The sequence below is a fragment of the Atractosteus spatula genome, chromosome 9, assembly GCF_055471065.1.
Source record: "Atractosteus spatula isolate fAtrSpa1 chromosome 9, fAtrSpa1.hap1, whole genome shotgun sequence".
Taxonomy (NCBI): Eukaryota; Metazoa; Chordata; class Actinopteri; order Semionotiformes; family Lepisosteidae; genus Atractosteus; species Atractosteus spatula.
The window spans coordinates 53,864,246-53,881,665 of record NC_142714.1 but is presented as its reverse complement, the minus strand read 5'-3'; the positions used below and the strand labels follow the sequence as shown (position 1 = coordinate 53,881,665).

At 44.1% G+C, this 17,420-nt stretch overlaps 1 protein-coding gene across 1 annotated transcript; it reads left to right on the top strand.

Moving 5' to 3' along the window:
- The first annotated feature begins 3,224 nt into the window (after window positions 1-3,224).
- On the top strand, window positions 3,225-16,758 carry LOC148828901 (matrix-remodeling-associated protein 5). Its single transcript, XM_088925507.1, has 6 exons — window positions 3,225-3,415; window positions 4,349-4,478; window positions 5,296-5,686; window positions 6,595-10,302; window positions 12,216-13,116; window positions 14,664-16,758. The coding sequence occupies exons 1-6, from the start codon at window positions 3,225-3,227 to the stop codon at window positions 16,570-16,572; spliced, it is 7,230 nt and encodes a 2,409-aa protein (XP_088781633.1). The 3' UTR covers window positions 16,573-16,758.
- The last annotated feature ends 662 nt before the right edge of the window (window positions 16,759-17,420 follow it).

Sequence of the window (17,420 nt, the reverse complement as noted above, 5' to 3'; positions counted from 1 at the left end):
TAAGACTGAAAACTCTGAATGTGTAAATAGAGTGAAACCTATTTGTGTGTACCTATCACATTCTCCTATTTGTAAGAACACAGAAAAAGTGGTCTTGACTTCTTTAAGAGATTTAAACCTCTTCAACACAGACACAACCTGAACCCCCTGGGCCACTGTCTGTACTGCACTGTAAGCAATACTTAAATCAGATACAGCAGTGTATAGAAGTGAACTGTTCATGTACGATTCTTACAGTATAGTATTTTTTAAAGGGCAGACATGTTTGGTTGCATCAAGGATCCCAGCATAGTAACTCACACGACGGCTTCTCCACAGCTGTGCTCTGTGAGAGTTTAGAATACTGAGATGGGAACAGGTGTTGGTCTTCTGTAATGCTGCAGGGCAGCATCTCAGCAGTGCTTGAAAGTGTAGAAAAGGGTTAAAGGCATCAATGTTAAATTTAACCAAGTTTCTGTAATAACATGTTGTGAACTCCCAGTGCACCCAAATGAGTTCAGATAGCTTCAGAAACACCCCCAGGTAAACACAGGAGTATATCCTTGGAGTACAAATTGAGGAGTCAGTGTGGGCTGCCCCCAAAACCCACAGAAGTGCAGTAATTATGCAGCTGTTAAAAAGAGAAGACAAATGTCATTCTAACTCCAGCACAACCTGTACAGATAGATCACTGGCTCTGCCTGCTGCACTGAAGTCCCTCAGATTCTGGGATTAATTGCTACTGAAAGCAGCTGGACTGATCCAGGAGCTGGGGGGAGTCATGGCTTCCTGCCACGATCACAACTACATTACTGACGACTTGTAATAACACAACTGGTCGTGTATCCAGCAGGCTCAAAGCCAAATCTTTTGTCCTGCTTGTCCTGCGTCCTCTTACCTTGATTTATCAGGACAATTGTACTTTGCAGTGATTCTACTAGCCAGTAAAAAGTTTATATGCTGTTGAAGCCCTGTAAGAAGGAACATTAAACTCCAACCAAAAATCCTACCTCAGCTCTGCAAAGGGTAATTGTGATCATTTCTCACTGTCACTGAATCTATTTCTATGCTTTGCATTGGGCTAGAGAGAGACAAAAATAGAACTGAGTTTTGAAGAATGTCTTCTGCTTTGTGTTAATTAGAATTATTTATTTATTTTACTTTTATTATCATGCGTCCGAAATACAAAGTGATTCCACTGCACTTAGCTTTTGCATTTACCTTTTTTCCTCTTCAAAATATTTGCAGCATTTTAGAAATGTTTCGCAGTTCATCACCTTTTTAAAGTGTTTTTTTTTGTCAATTAAATAGAGCTAGTGGAGACTTGCAATCCTTAATGTAAATGCTATTTTTTTCTTGGGTTAAATATTTTAGTAATTATATTTTTTCAAGTATTCATCAAGTTCTGGGTTTGGCAGCGTGAGACAGCTTATAAAAAACATTTTCTTTCCACAGGGCAGACAAGACATAGGCAGGTGCAAAGATAAACCTTTCATTGTGTGAACTGACAGAGACTGACAGAACATGAGACTGAAATAAAATAGTAACAGTATATGGATTAAGAAAGAGGGAGAACTAGTCGCTATAGCCTATACAGCTCCCGATTTGAATGTCAAGTTCACATTAAAAAATATTCAATATGCAATTTCAGACACAGAGCTGATGAGAGGTGGGATCAGATTAATACCATGTACTAACCTTTTTAGCAGCTGGCAGAAAGTACATTTATAATGAATGTGTATGGATCTGAGATTGGTGATCTCAATACCCTTCAGTAGCACACTTTATAAGAACTAAAGGAAAAGTTACAAAGGGAGGCTATCTGGCACATTTAGCCCACATATTAGAGAAGTACAGTAGGTAATCAATCCAAGGATCTTATTCAGTGGTTTCTTGAAAGAATCCAAGGTTTCAACTTTCAACAACATGGCTAAGTAATTTGATCCACAACCATTTGGGGAAACAAGTGTCCCCTGTTCTCAGGTTTAAATGCACTTTCACACTGCACTTTTCACCTGTGACCCTTGTTCCTGTTTCACTGCTGATACTTAAAAAGCCTGCTGCATTACAATATCTATGAGGATTTTGAATACTCATAGATACAGGTCATAAATACAGATCATCTTGCAGTCTTCTCTGTTCAAAACAAAAAAGGTTAACTGTGTTAGCCTGTCGATGTAGGACATTCCTTTATGCCCTAAAATGTAATCAGTGGTCTGATTCCAGAGCAACAATATCTTTTTTTGTGACACAGTGACCAAAATTGTGCGATTGGTAGGATACCATTGGGCCTTGGGGATTTGTTCAACTTGAGTGCATCTGATTATCTACAGTATATACTTTTGCCACTTTTGGTTAATAAGATTTTATACAGAATTTGATTCCACTGCCTGAGGCATGTTGTTGAGTTCTTCCTTAGTGAACACCTGAGTGAAATACTCAATTACAACAATCGCTTTTTTTCTTTCATTGTTCAGAAGTTCCTCTATATTGTTCTGGATACATTTTACTTTTACAGTTCTTTTGCAGTTATAGTGCTGACAGAACCTTTGAATATTTGTTTTAGCCTCCTTTCCTCCTCCCTGTTGCTCTTCTTAATTTCCTTTTGTTAGAAATTATCTCTGCTTAGAATTCTTTGCACTATATTGTCTTTTTCTTTTACGGGGAATATTAGTCAAAATGTGGGTTTTATAGCCTTAGTAGCAGATTGGCAGATGCAGATGGGATGGATTTTGTGACATTTGGACACTAGAAAGAAGAGGAAGTGGTTTTACGTTTGCATTTGTGTCGTGTTCATGACTGACCTTTTCGAGAAGAGAGCAAGCCTGTTTCTTTTAATAGTGTCTCTATGTGGCGATTAGTGCTAAATGATACTGTTCTGTTTTGCTTTTTTCAATTACTGATGCACATTGTCTGGATATTTCTTAACAAAGTCATGCCTGTACATCTCTACACACTCCCACCAGCAAACCTAATAACATCTGTGTGGGAGTTTGCCAGCCTGGGTGAATCATCGCAGGCTCCACACGAGCAAGGAAACCCACTGCATTGGAGAGTTTTAATTACATTTCATATTATAAAAACAGGGTTTGTAAGGAGCAGTTGGCATTGCCTTTGCAGTGAGAGCAGGGGTGTGAAGAGGTCCTTAGACTAGCAATAGCCTTCAGCTTCAACGATAAGGCTGCGAACCCTCACCAGGCCTCGGCCTCACTTCAGCAGGGGACATGATGGAGTGAGGAAGAGTCATGTCTCCCCTGGGAACCCACCCCCTCCATGCCGGAGCTGCCCTGGGCCTGCTGCTGGCGCTGCCCCTCGTCCTGCAGGCCTGCCCCCAGCCCTGCAGCTGTCCAGGGTCCAGGGAGGTGCACTGCACCTTCCGCCACCTGGCCTCCCCGCCGGCCGGCCTCCCGCACGACTCCGAGCGCGTCAACCTGGGGTGAGCCTCCCGTTCCTCTCCCCCACAGCAGTCCTGAAGGACATCATTGACCCTGCTTGCCCCTGTGTTCACGTCACAGCTGAGAGCTGCAGCCACCTTGAATGATATTCAAATTGCAGTGCCATTCAACTTGTTTCCACGAGAACAGACATAAAATTCTAAATTTACACAGGCTGTTTTCTTTTACCAGTTAATCCAAAGCAGTGCGTCCTGCCTCTGCGAGCCCCCGGCGGTGCAATGAGAATTCACATTCCTTTCCACAGATGGCAGCACTTTGCCATGTCTTGTCTCTTCTGGCACAAAGCTTCGTGCACCTCTGACTGACAGGCCCTCTTTGTGCAGACTCGAAACATGAACACCCTGTACAAGTAAAGCTGTCTATATTGTAATTGGACACAGAAATAGCTTAGAAAAGCAGCAGCAGTAGCTTGAATTCGTATGACTCCTAAGAGCCAGGGTGTTCTGCTCTGATTTTGCACAGTCTGGCCACCTTAAGTTAAAGTTCCCCCTTAATTCAGCTGGTGCAGTAATTTCTCCCTCCTTGTCCTGATCGGCCGTGCAGCCAGGCTGCTGTGTCGCCCAGCTGGCACCCACACCAGTTTCAGCATCAAGAAGTGTGGTGCTCACATCGCTTTGGAGTAAACTCCCTTTCTATTTAAATTGTAATTTTCCTGTCCTTCAGGTATTACAATAATTAAAAAAATAACAATTAGAAATAAAACTGCATGTTTTGTTAAAATTTAAAAGCAATTTGTTTTACTGTAAAAAGCTGATTTGCATTCCAATATACACTTCTTCAATTAAAATATACGGACCAATTTTAATTATAATGCAGTAGGGATTATGCATATCAACAAGTATTAGCCTGTATTCCTTTTTTGTGCAGATTTGAACATAAAAAAGTTTCCAAATCTCCTCCACATCTCTCTCCAGCTATAACAATATCCAGGTTGTGGGCGTCTTGGAGTTCACAGCCCTTAGTCGCCTGGAGTTGCTGATGCTTCATGGAAACAGCATTGACTCCGTGTCTCCAGGGGCCTTCAGTGATCTCCATTCCCTGCAGGTACACAGCCTCAGGAGCAGAATATGTGTGGGAGGGCTGTAATTAAATGTGTTCATCTTTATCTGAAACACACATGCGCTCACAAGAAAGGGAGGTTAATTTATCCTTGAAGTCTCTGATATTGCTGCTTCAATTTAGAACAAGAGTGGGCAACCTTGGCTTTTGATATCCAAAGCATTCTGTCACTTTTATCCCTTTCAGGTATTTAATTTGCGATGTTGGTTTCTGCTCACTTGAATAAATGAAGACATCGTCCAAGCATAATCCACACAGAAAAGCTAAGGTCACTGTGCTGTAATGTGAGAAAGCTGTAAAAGTAGTTGCAAATATTTAGTGCATTTAACGGTTTCAGCTCTGGAGCTCGGAGATCAGATTGCCAGTATGCCAGACTGGTACAGTCGGAGCAATGCTAGGGCTAGGCAGACTCGAATTGGCTTAGCTTTAGTTTGCCTTGTTTTCAAATCGCAGCGCGTTTTTCACTGTGTCCCAGAGTGCCCACCTGTCCTTCAGTAGATACATGTGCCCTGCGGATGGCAGCATGAAGTGGTAATCAGGCTGGCAGGAGCATCTCTGTGTGTTTTGCTCCCATGCACCTGAAATAAAAAGGTTTTAACTTCTGAGACAGATATTTCTCCAACATAGGCCATGAAGACGATGCATTGTATGTTGTGTGTGGTTTTAATTCTGGATCCAGCTCAGTACAATGTAAACATTCAGTACAATTCTCACTTTAATAAAAAGGGACGATTAGCTTCTGGTTATTTTTTCCTTCATGTAATGTCCAGCTGTTTGTAACATCTGTGTACTTTGTTGACAGATCCTGAAGCTGAGCTACAATAAACTGAAAAGGCTCAGCCCCGGCATGTTCCAAGGGCTGTCCGGCCTCATCCGCCTCTACCTGGACCACAACGCCATCGCGTTCATCGAGCCTTTCAGCTTCAGTGGTCTGACAGCACTCAAGCTGCTGCAGCTGGAGGGGAACCAGCTCAGGGACGTTCACCCTCACACTTTCATGACCCTCTCCTTCCTGGGGAGTTTCTGGAGTTCCAGCCTCCGTCACCTTTACCTCTCAAACAACAGCCTTGAGTCCCTCCTGCCTGGGACTCTGCAGCACCTGGACAAACTGGAGGTGCTCTATCTCCATGGCAACCCCTGGACATGTGACTGCCAGATGCGCTGGTTGTTAGAGTGGAACAAGAAGAGAGAAGGTAGGGCCTCTGTATCTCTGTAGACGAGATACGGACACATTCGTTTTTCACACCTGTGACACAGCCAAAGAACACAATCGCACTGGAGCCTGCGGGAATCGTAACCTCCTGTCTTAGCCTCGCCTTACTCCCTGGGCCCTCACCATCATTCAGGATTTGGGTAAATGCAAAACACAGTGAAAGTGAGAAAATCTAAAGCATGATCAGAACGAAAAATCGAAATATAGAGATGTGCATAGAAAATATTTTTCAAATTTACCAACAGAAAATATTGTTTTGTTATCCTTAAAATGTTTTTTTTTTATTTAAAGGAGGTCTAATTGATGGCAATAAAAAAATCACGAGCCAATGATTCTTAATGATCTTTAACAAGGAGTCTGATAGAAACCTAGAAACTCTAGTTTTTGTATTCCGTGAAGATACTAATAATTAAAGCACTCACTCTACAATTCGTATTAGTGTTGGTTTTCTACATTTGTGTAATTGCTGAATGTAGTCAAGTTATATTTAAATTAAGGTTTGCTTTTCTATTTTTTAATTATTTTCCGGTAACAAATGGCTTTTATTAAGATACAGATATAATGCCATCTAATGCCCTCAAAGCAGCATTGCCAGTTCATTTCATGTACTCTCAGTTTCAGACTACAAATCAGAAACACATTTCCATAATGTATGCAATTACTAATGAAGTGCATAATATCTAGCTAAGTGTCTCATGTAGCCATCTGCCCTTTTTTGGTGTACTATGCATTTCTAAACCTAAGCATCAGTGATTTTCAATGAAAATGAAATAAGAAAACAAGATCACTTGTTTTGGGTGCAGCCTTGTAAAACTAATCCAACAAAATGACACAACCTCCAGGGTTAAAATCTAAAACACTTATGCTTTCTTACTTGTTTCTGCTCAGGGGTGATTAAATGCAAGAAAGAACGGGACTCGGGAGGCAGTGAACTCTGCTCTCTCTGCTCCACACCTCACCACCTGAACAGCTCACAAGTCTTCCTGCTTTCTCCTGAAGAGCTCTCATGTGACAGACCAGCACTCCAGTCACCAATGAAGCTAAAGGAAAGTTTCAGCTGGGAGGACCCAGAGCCTGAGTCCCCTGTGGTCCAGGACTTTGACCCAGCCCTTGGACAGCTCACTTTCATGCTGTCTGACAACCAGGAGAATGTGGGGCATGTTGGCTGTGTTGTGAAACATCCAAGTGAAGGCACATCTCTTGTCTGGGAGAATCTGAGTGTGCCAGGGCAGGTGGCGGTCAATGTGACTCTGATAACCTTATTGGAATGCGAGATTGAAAAGGATGAGCTCCAGAAACTCTGGAGACTTATCGCCTATTACTACGAGAGCCCAGCAATCCTGGAGAGAGGCCTTGAGCAAAAGAACACTTCCAGAACTGCTTTTCAATACTCTCAGGTTTCTAATGAGGATTCACCATACTTCACAGAACTCAAGGGACATTTGCTTGCTGAGCCAGGATGGCTGCTACAGCCCAGGGTAACTCTGCAACTCAACAGACACAAGACTACCACCAAGAAACTTGTACTCAACTACTCCACCTTCATCTCTGACCACATTGCTGGCCGGGGGCCGCACAGGACCTGGGTGCTGATACACAGGGGGCACGTGGGCAGGGTGCAGACAGTTTTGGAGGGATCCAAAGCCACTCTGGTGTGTAAAGCAGAGAGTTCTGGAGAAGCCACCTTTGAGTGGATGCTCCCAGATTTATCAACAGCAAACAGTTCTCATACTAGGCTGGTGGCCTCAGATAAAGGCAAACTAATTATAAGCCCCACGGTAGTTTCTGACTCTGGGCTTTACCACTGCCTTGTACGGACTGAGGACGAAGTGGATTTGGTGTCCTTCAGGCTAATAGTGAGGGAGCAGCTGCTCAGTCCAGAGAGTCTAAATGGGCAGCAGGTGTCAGTGCACAGTGGACACTCACTCACACTTCCTTGCTCTGTCTCTTCCGTCCCTCCTAGCAGGGTCGCCTGGTACCTGCCCACAAGTAACATCCTGCTCCCATCTCCTCCAAGTGGGAGGGTTTACATGTCCACCAACGGCAGCCTGGTTATTACAAAGGTATCACAAGAGGATGCTGGAGAATACAGCTGTTTGGCCGCAAACCTCTATGGAGCAGACATGCTTTCACATCTTGTTTTAATCAAAGAGAAAGTGGGTTTAGTTCCACCTAGACTTGGAGGTACTGGAAAAGAGTCAACAGGTGGCATTTCTTACAAGAGGTACCAGGCAACACAGGTAGAGGAAGAGGAAGGATCAGGTGGTCTAGAGGTTGAGATTAGTAGGCCAGATCCTATTAGGGTACAGAACAAGACCTATTTACAGCATGCAAGCTCTAGGGGAAATTCCAACCGAAACAGCAAGGCAAAGAAGGTGTGGGAGGGTAAGAGGAGAAATAACTTGTCTGTGAAGGAACTGGATCCAAAACGCTGGGCTCAGATACTTGCTAAAGCTCATAGGAAAATCCCTGACACTACAACAACAACCACTCCCGAAGGAGACGATGGTTCATGGCTGTTGGCAACTTCTGTACCATCAGTGAATACAGAAAAGACATTAGAATCTGCAAAAAACAAACTGGAACTCTTGCAAACAACACCAACACAACCAATACAGCCAACACAGGATTCTCCTATACATGTTTATGTTGAGAGAGAAAAATCAAGTATTCCTATAACACTTTTAGTAGTATCCGAATCCATTACAAAAAATCCAGATAAAAACTCCTTGGCAAAACCTAATCCTCAAGAGGTGGCACAGCCTACCGAACCAAAGCCAAGAGTCCAGGCAGTTGAGAAGACCACAGCCGATGAAACACATGGGCGTACACCCCTTTACAGACGCAGGAGACCACAGCATAGAATTCGCCCGAATGGTTCGTCCCAAAATCCTTCTTTCCCTTCTTTTACAAGACTAAACTTTAGACCAGGCAACATGGACTATACTTCAACAAATCAAAAGGGAGACCACTCTACTTCAAGATATAGTAACTCAACTCGAAGCACAGACAAAAATGAAAATTCAACTGATTCAAACCCATCAGTACAACATTACAGTATTAACAAGGACTACACTATGGTTACAACCACCCAGCCACTACCTGTAACCATGAAGACCATGCCATCCTCTGTAGAGTACAAGAAATATCTCTCTGCTGCAGAACACAGTGGATCACCTTATAACGTGACACCAGCTTTCACAACAAGTCCAGCAATGTCTACATCTACAGAACAGATAAGTAGCTCCACAATCATTTTAGGTCACAAATTTACAAGTATCCAACCTAATATACAAAATACACCTTGGACTTCTGAGAATCATAATTTACAGAGATTAATGTTTGAAACAGCTGAAAGAACTGTTCCACAGTCAAGCATAAGTGAGAGTGTACATTCCCTGACTACCGTGCAGTGGAGGGCTACAGTCCCACCAAGTTTTAAAGTGCTGCAGACTATACCTACTACACATACTGACAGTCTTTTCAGTAAACCAAAGATCAACCACCTCCTGTCCCACAGTCCTTCATCCCCCTTGGTCTCTACAGTCTCTACAGAAGCAAAACATTTGGCCAAACCCAGCCTTTCAAAGTGGAATGCATTTTTTCCAATAACCCAGTCGTCATTAATCACCCCTGAAAAGGCACTGATGCAAACCATAGACTCAAATTCCAGGAGTCCAAGTGGGCCATATGAGAAGGGTGACAATAGAGGACTATTCTTCAACCAGCCACCTAACACACACAAAGACTTGTCACAGACGATCAGAAGGAAAGGGAATTCCTTCAGGGGACAAACTGAGAGCTTTTCAAAGGTCAAAGACAAGACCCCCTGGCTTCCTCAGCCACACAGTCAGAAAAGGTTTCAAGCACCACCTACACACTGGCCTTCCACCACCACCTTCTCTGGGCCAGTCCGTGACCTGGCACCAGGAAAGCCTCCAGTTCATGGCCCATGGCAATACTATCCCTTCCCTAACCGAGCCTGGCCCGTCCATTACCCCTGGGGCAGAGGTTTTGTGGTTACCAACCGTCCTGAAATCACAGCACTGACTGCCAAGCCTACACTTTCTGTCTCTCCAACATCCTCCCCTCTGCAGAACACAACCACTAACCCAGCCTTCAAGCTACAAGTCACCAACTCGGGCAGCAGAAGCAGGGACTTTCTGCTGCTGTCCAGGCTGTGGGACAGGTATAGGCACCCATACCTTGACCACAGCCTTCTTTCACAACCGAGGGGAAGTGCCACCAAGCCTCCGAAGGTCACAGCTCTCACCTCGCGGCCTCATCAGGCTTCCACCTCATCAAAAAGCCACAGCCCCATCACGCCAGCTTCCCCATCCCTGCTGTCACCCACTAACAAGCCTTCCTCCACTGCAAGCGTTCTATTTGGCAGCCGGTGGCATTACAACCATGGGGCTCCTAGGAAATTAAGCACAGCCCTGCCGTTTCCCAACCTGATGGGCAGCGGGGTGAAGCCAAGAATCGCGTCTGTGAACTTAGTCAGCTTATCTGTCCTGGCGGAGGAAGATGTGTTCTTGCCCTGCGAGTCCTCAGGCGACCCCAAACCCTCAGTGTCCTGGACCAAAGTCTCCACAGGTAGGCAGCACAGTCAGACTGTTATAACACTATGTCATATTTTTAAAAATCCTTCCCGAATGAAAAACATTTCACTATGACAGTTCAACTGCCAGTTCTCTTCAGTTCACTGTATGACTCAGAACAGCAAAGTAGAGGAGCTGGTGGTATTTGCTTTCATGACATACTGCATGAAATTTCAGAAGTTAAAATTTAATTTAAAACCCACTTATTAACAGATGAATATTATTTACACTATCTGGCAGACTTAATTGCTTTCTCAAGACAAGAATATTATTTTCATCTTTCAAACACACAAAACAAAAACCCTTTGCAATAAAAAGCTATGTAAGCTGTTACAGTGCTTCTGATATGACTGACTATACAGTAAACACAAAAGAGAAAGAGGAAGAGACCATTCAGCTCATCTGGCCTGTTGCTGGACAGTAGCTAAATGATCCAAGGATTTCCTCTTTTCCTGAAAGAAGCCAGAGTATCAGTTTCAGGATTATGGCTGAAGAGAAGATAAAAAGAGTCTTAAGTTTCTGATACTTGTTTGTCTTGTGGTTAAAATAAGACCCTCCCAATGCAGGGCTTTTCCTGTGAGCTCAGGAAAAAAACCTGATTGCTCTTCCCTGGACTAATTCAAGAGCAATAATATCTTTTTCTAACATGGTGCCAAAATAGGGCACAATATTCTAAGTCTAGGCACAGTGCAATTTTAGGATAAAATCTAAAATTATACCCATTTAACTACAGTATATATCATGATATTCTTTTTTACTTTTTTAGTGCCTCCCTTTTTTTAAAGACAAAAGAGATGTACCAACACAGACATTAATAATTAATCTTTCATGAGGAGCTTTATCTAACTTTTTCTGAAATACTGTAATATACACTGTTTTATGCACCACTGATGTTACTCATTCTGTAACATTTTAGTTAAGCAGAATTCACATTTCCTAAATCCTTGTCGACTAATTACAAAAATCCTATTGCTATACAGAAGATCCTCTAGTTTTCAATGTTGTTTCTGTAACCTTGCTTTCAATGAAAGTAAGACATGTTGGTCTATAATTACTTGATTTAGTTTTGTCACCCTTTTTACGGTTGGGTGATACTTTCACAATCTTCCAGTCAATGGTCATTACTGCTGTCATGAGTGACTGCTAGAGAGATTTGCTAATGGGCTGTGAATAACATCTCTTATTTCCTTAAGTACAATTAGCAGAATACCATCAGTCCCTGGAGATTTGATTGTTAAGCTTTTCTTAAACTTGTAACTCACCTTCTATGCTAATATCATTGAATACATTGCCTTTGCTCAGCCTGAGGCATGTTATGCAAGTCATCATCGAAAACACCATCAGTATGTTAATTTATCTTCATCCTTTACTTTTCTTTTTTTGTTGAAGTTTTTAACTTCAATTACAATATTTTCACATTGTTATTCTAAAGTACTTTTCACCAGCGCTTGAAGTTAATTGTACTGAATTTCTTTAACTGGTGACTAATGTTTCCCTCACCTCTGTTTTCCTCACATTTCTTCCAGTACATGTTCTGACAGACTCACAAAGCATTCAATTAGAATGCAAAGGCTACCACTTCAGTTGGCTTTTTCCAAATGTGAAGTTAATTAAAGTTTTTTAAGATAACTTATTCTTCCTTCAAATGAGGAAGGCACTGCAAAGGGTTAACCTGAATTATACCAGGATGTAACTTGCATGCACTCTGTGAAGGTTGGATTAAGCACAAGAGTTGCTCTCTGTTACTAATGATTCCTGCAGCAACACAGGGAGAAGAGATGCCCTAGAGGGGGTCTCTGTGTTGCCTTTATCTAACCCATTGATCTTTGACTTGCTGGCCTTGCTAAGGGGACACTGACTAATTACTACTTCCACAGCTGTACTGATTCATTTTTCTTTTTGTAACAGGTGCTACCATTCAAGCCAACACAAGGCATGGCCAGAGGTTTGAAGTTTTAGAGAATGGCACATTTGTAATTAAGAACGTTCAGCTGCAGGACAGAGGCCAGTATCTCTGCACAGCACAGAACTCATTTGGGTCAGACAGGATGGTTGTTACCCTTGCAGTATTGACCCAACCGCCAAGAATTCTGCCCCCGAAATCCGCAGAGGTTTCTGTGTATGTGGGACGTTCTGCAAACCTGGACTGCATGGCAGCGGGGAAGCCTCAGGCCCAGATCTCCTGGATTCTGCCAGACAGGACGTTTGTGCGGAATGTGGGCCTCATTGACACTAGAGTCACGCTGCTCCTCAACGGTACATTAAGGATCCAGGTGGCCAACTTCTCCAGTAAAGGAGACTATAAGTGCATCGCCAGCAATGCAGCTGGTGCAGACACAGTAACCTACCACCTCCATGTCGTGGCATTACCACCCTCTATTTACGAGGGGGCCTCTGAAAATGTTGTTCTCCCCATAGGGCGCAGTGTGTATGTCCACTGCACAGCCAGGGGGGAACCCCAGCCCAGCCTCAAGTGGACAACCCCAGGGGGCATGCAGATTAAGCCCTCACAGTTCCTGGGAGGCAGGCTCTTTGTCTTCCCCAACGGGACGCTGTACGTGAAGAACGTTTCACCCGCTGAGGCCGGGAAGTACGAGTGCTCGGCCGCCAACACTGTGGGGACCACCAGCAGAGTGGTGCAACTGGTTGTCAAGGAGGCCGCCAGCCTCAGGCACAGCCCTTCCCAGCACCACAAAGTGGCAGCCACCTACGGCTCCACAGTGTACCTGCACTGCCCAGAGTCTGCCAGCACACAGTCTGGGGCCCTCTGGAGACTCCCTGCCAAGACCCTGGTGGACCACCGCCACAGGTAAGATTCCCACCCTGTGTTCGGCACAGCTGCTGGCCAACAGGGGCTGAAACAGAAGAGATCAACAGCTGATGACGCAGTTTTGCAGTTTTACCTCGTAAAACAATCAATCACAGTCAAGCTCAGCAAACCTAGGTAAGAAAAGTCCACCAACTGTAAAATCCCAAGAAAAGAGCTGTCCCTATCAGCCTACAATAGAGCACTCAAGACATACAAGACACTGTATCCTTTACCTAAAAAACAAAAAACAGAAAACTGAAGTGGAAGTAAATTAGAGTGGTTTCCCGATTAACATTTCACTAATAAGCAAAGGGTTAATAGAAGAAAAATCCATGCCAGTTAATTTCCTTGCCTTGGCTTCTGAGTGATTCATTTCTTGTCAAAGTCTTTCCTCCTTTATAGCAGACACTTTGATGGACTAGTGAGTTTCGGAGAGGCCTAATTAAAGGCAATTAGTGTAATTAATGCAGAAAAAAGACCTGACGGAGCCTGACGAAGGTCAAACAGTCTGTGGTCAAGAGGTTCAGGAGAAGTGACGGTTCCTACTGCTAATCAGATAATGTGATTGAAAACAACCTCAGGGTCAGCCCCAGCCTGCTGCTCATCAAGTGCTATCAATTATTCTATTAACAACAGGCCCTTTGGAGCTGTGGGCGACACATCTGAAACTAGGTCAGTCTCCCAGATCCAATCACACCTACGCTGTCCTCCTCATTTGAGGTTTGCATAATTCAGAAGGAGACAAAAGTAAAGTTGACATCAAACTTTTCTGTAATAACAGCAGAAGTTTTGTTCAGCGCTGGCAAAGTTAAACTTTGTCAATTATGTCAACCAGCCAAGGGACTTGTATCCGTGATTATGTCCCAGAATTCACACTCATACTGATACTTTTTATTCATTATGCCAGGAATTGCTGTCATTTAAATGCAACAGCCTGGTTACATTAATATAAAGTTTACGGTCACTGCAGTCTTGTAACCAAACTGTTATCCAGGCTAAGCAGGTACCTTACCGACTGTGGTCGTATTTGTAATTGATTGACCACATATAATTTACACATAAGCCAATAACTAGACAGCATGATCTAATGGATTCTCTAAAGAGCATCCTGGGAGTTTTATTAGGATGTGTATTTTATGTAGTTAAAAAGAGAGGAGTTGTAAAGAAAGGCTGTTGCTGTGATAGAAAGATTAGAATTGATTAGATTTTTCTTTTCATACCATCATAAAGTGCCTTAATGGGAAATTTGGCTGGGTTTTGACCTAATGTTTCTTTTTCTCAGTATATTAATTGTGTAGTCTAGGCTCCCCATCCTGATATTGGTCTACCTTGCACTCCTTCCCTTTGGGATAGGCTCTGGGCTTGACATGACCTTTGCCAGGAATAAGCAAATTTCTGAGAATGGATTTATAAATGGAAACATTTTTATAAATTAGCCAGTTTTCCATAAAGCTACATTTCATGTAATTCTTGCGTTTGTGTAGCAATGTAAGTAGAAAAAAAAAAGCTCTTCATTAAGAGGGACACTTTTTTTTTGTCTATTCCAGCCCCCTCAGACATGTTTCCGCATTCCCTAATGGGACGCTCCGGATCCAGCTGCTGACCGAACAGGACGGCGGAGATTACCTCTGCATGTACCGGAGACCCAATGGGGACGACCTCGAGCTCTTCCAACTGGAGGTCCTTATGAAGCCACCGAAGATCAAGCACAGGGGCACTGCCCACAAGAAAGTCGGCTATGGGGAAAACTTCCAAGTGGACTGTGTCGCGTCAGGGCTTCCAGATCCCGAGGTCACATGGAGCCTGCCGGATGGCACCATGATCAGCAATGCTCTCCAGTCCGATGACAGCGGGACCCGATCTCGTCGCTATGTCATATTTGGCAACGGGACCCTCCTGCTCCAGCAGATGGAGATGAGGGACGAGGGGGATTACACATGCTATGCAGAGAATAGGCTGGGGAAGGACGAGATGAAGGTGAGAGTCAGGGTGGTCCCAGAGTCTCCCAGGATCTTATCCAAGGAGCAGGCTTCCCTCTGGGGCAAGCCTGGTGAGCCTGTGCACATGAAGTGCGAAGCCACTGGGGAACCTTCCCCCACTATCATATGGCTGTCCCCACGCAATGAAATCATTACAGCCTCTTCAGGCAGGTACCAGATCCTGGGAAACGGTACCCTGGTAATCAGGAAGGTGGGCATGGGGGACCGGGGGACATACGCTTGCGTGGCCAGGAACACCGCTGGGGATGACATCAAAAACGTGAAGTTGGAGGTCGAGGGCGAAGAACCCCAGATTAATGGACGGAAGGGGAGCACTAATTTAAGGGTGTCGGCAGTGTCTTACCAGACGAAGATGCTAGACTGCAAGGCAGATGGCATGCCAGAGCCCCTGGTCAGCTGGACAACCTCCTATGGCATCACACTGCCTACACCTTACCTGGGTGGCAGGTTTCAAGTCCACAGAAATGGAAGCCTAGAGCTGCGAGGCCTTAGGAAATCGGATGCGGGTCAGTTTGTCTGTCTGGCACGCAGCGACTTAGGAGAGGCAAGGCTGGAGGTAGAGCTCGACGTGGCATCTACTGCAGAAAGGCCCAGCTTCCCTGTGCCTCACACCGAGGCGGTAATCCTCAAACCAGATGGCAGCGACGTTACCATGGAATGTCCTGCGCAAGGCAGACCAGCCCCAGAGCTCACATGGGCGCTGCCCAACAGCACCATTCTGGCTCCTGGCACAAGACTTTCACGCTTCCTCCACTATCCAGGCAACGGGACTCTACGCATAGTGCATCCGGCCCCTGCTGATTCAGGGATTTATCGCTGCTTAGCAAGAAACATGGCCGGACAGTCTGAAAAGAGGTATGTTTTAGAGCTGGGAAGAAAGCCCCAGATCCGAGGAATATCAGGAGTGTTCAAGATTTCATTTGGACAGAGTATGAATCTCCGCTGTCCTGTTGATGGCTGGCCCCAGCCAACCATCTCCTGGACTCTGCCCAATGGTGTGGTTCTGGACAAGCCTCAGGTCAATGGAAGGGTAACATATTTAATAAACAGTACACTTCATCTTCAAGACACAGCAACATTTGACAGAGGCACCTATGTCTGCAAAGCCACAAATGCATTTGGCTCTGCAGCTTTGTCAATCCCTGTTGTGGTGATGGTGTATCCGCCACATATAACCAGTTCACCACCATCCATCACAAGAGTTAACAGAGGATTCCCAGTCAAGCTCAGCTGTGTAGCTGCTGGGATACCCAAACCAGACATCTCCTGGACTCTGCCAGGGCGCACTACACTTGTTCCTAGCAGCAGGTTCAGCTTGCAAGGTGGCATTCACATGACAGCTGAAGGCAGCCTTATAATACAAAACCCGATGTTAATGAACTCAGGGATTTACAAATGCAATGCAAGAAATGCTCTGGGGATGGATTTTAAACCAACATACCTTCAGGTGCTATGAATAGTTGTGATTGCAAAGATGCCCAACTATCTCAACTCAACTGACACAATCCTTTTTTTCCCTCAGATTGAAACTTTATCCACCTACAAGTGCAAAAAATATAAAACCCTCTGTATAATACATGAAGCCTGTCATCAAGTCTCGGGTTTGGGCAACACAAATAGCAAACAGAACTCATGCAACAAACGTTCGGCGAACCTTTTATTTCTTGAAAGCTATATTGGCGCATGGTGCCAAGATGCGCTGGGGGAAAACACAATATTGCAATTTAAAAAATAACTATATCTATACCTCGATGGCTTCTAAATGACTAACTGGTTTAATGAACAGGTTCATTTGTTTGTCTGTCCATTATCAGAAAACTGTTTATTTCTGAAAAAGATCACAGTGCTTTGTGAATGACTGTGGCAGCACGGGGCACCACACAGGACTACATTGTGCACTGGGCCACCATTCCAGACACACACAAGGCCAAGTGAGAGATACTGACCAGCCCAACCAGCATCTCTTTGGGTTGTAGAGGTAAAGCAGAGCATGCAAACTCTAAACAGATGGTGCTCCAGCCAAGAAACAAACCCAGGGGCCTCAAGCTGTGAGGCAGCAGTGCTGTTATGTGCTTGTACCACCCTTAACAGATGCAATGTTTATTTATATAAATACTGGTATGTACATATTAAAATACATTGTATGCTTTGTACTATTTGAAAACAGTATTTATGCTGGATGTTTATAACAAGCTATTCTTTCAAAAAATATTTTTAAAAATCTCAACCCATCTCAGAGGAATTGGATTCAACAGTGCTGTTTTCTTCAGTGCTACACACCCCACTTTGTTCACCTTAGTAGTT

Bases quoted from the DNA above. Each gene is read 5' to 3' on its own strand.
- LOC148828901 (XM_088925507.1), top strand. From the start codon at position 3,225: ATGTCTCCCCTGGGAACCCACCCCCTCCATGCCGGAGCTGCCCTGGGC. The intron at 4,479-5,295 runs GTACACAGCCTC...CTTTGTTGACAG, and splicing joins GTGATCTCCATTCCCTGCAG to ATCCTGAAGCTGAGCTACAA. The intron at 5,687-6,594 runs GTAGGGCCTCTG...GTTTCTGCTCAG, and splicing joins GTGGAACAAGAAGAGAGAAG to GGGTGATTAAATGCAAGAAA.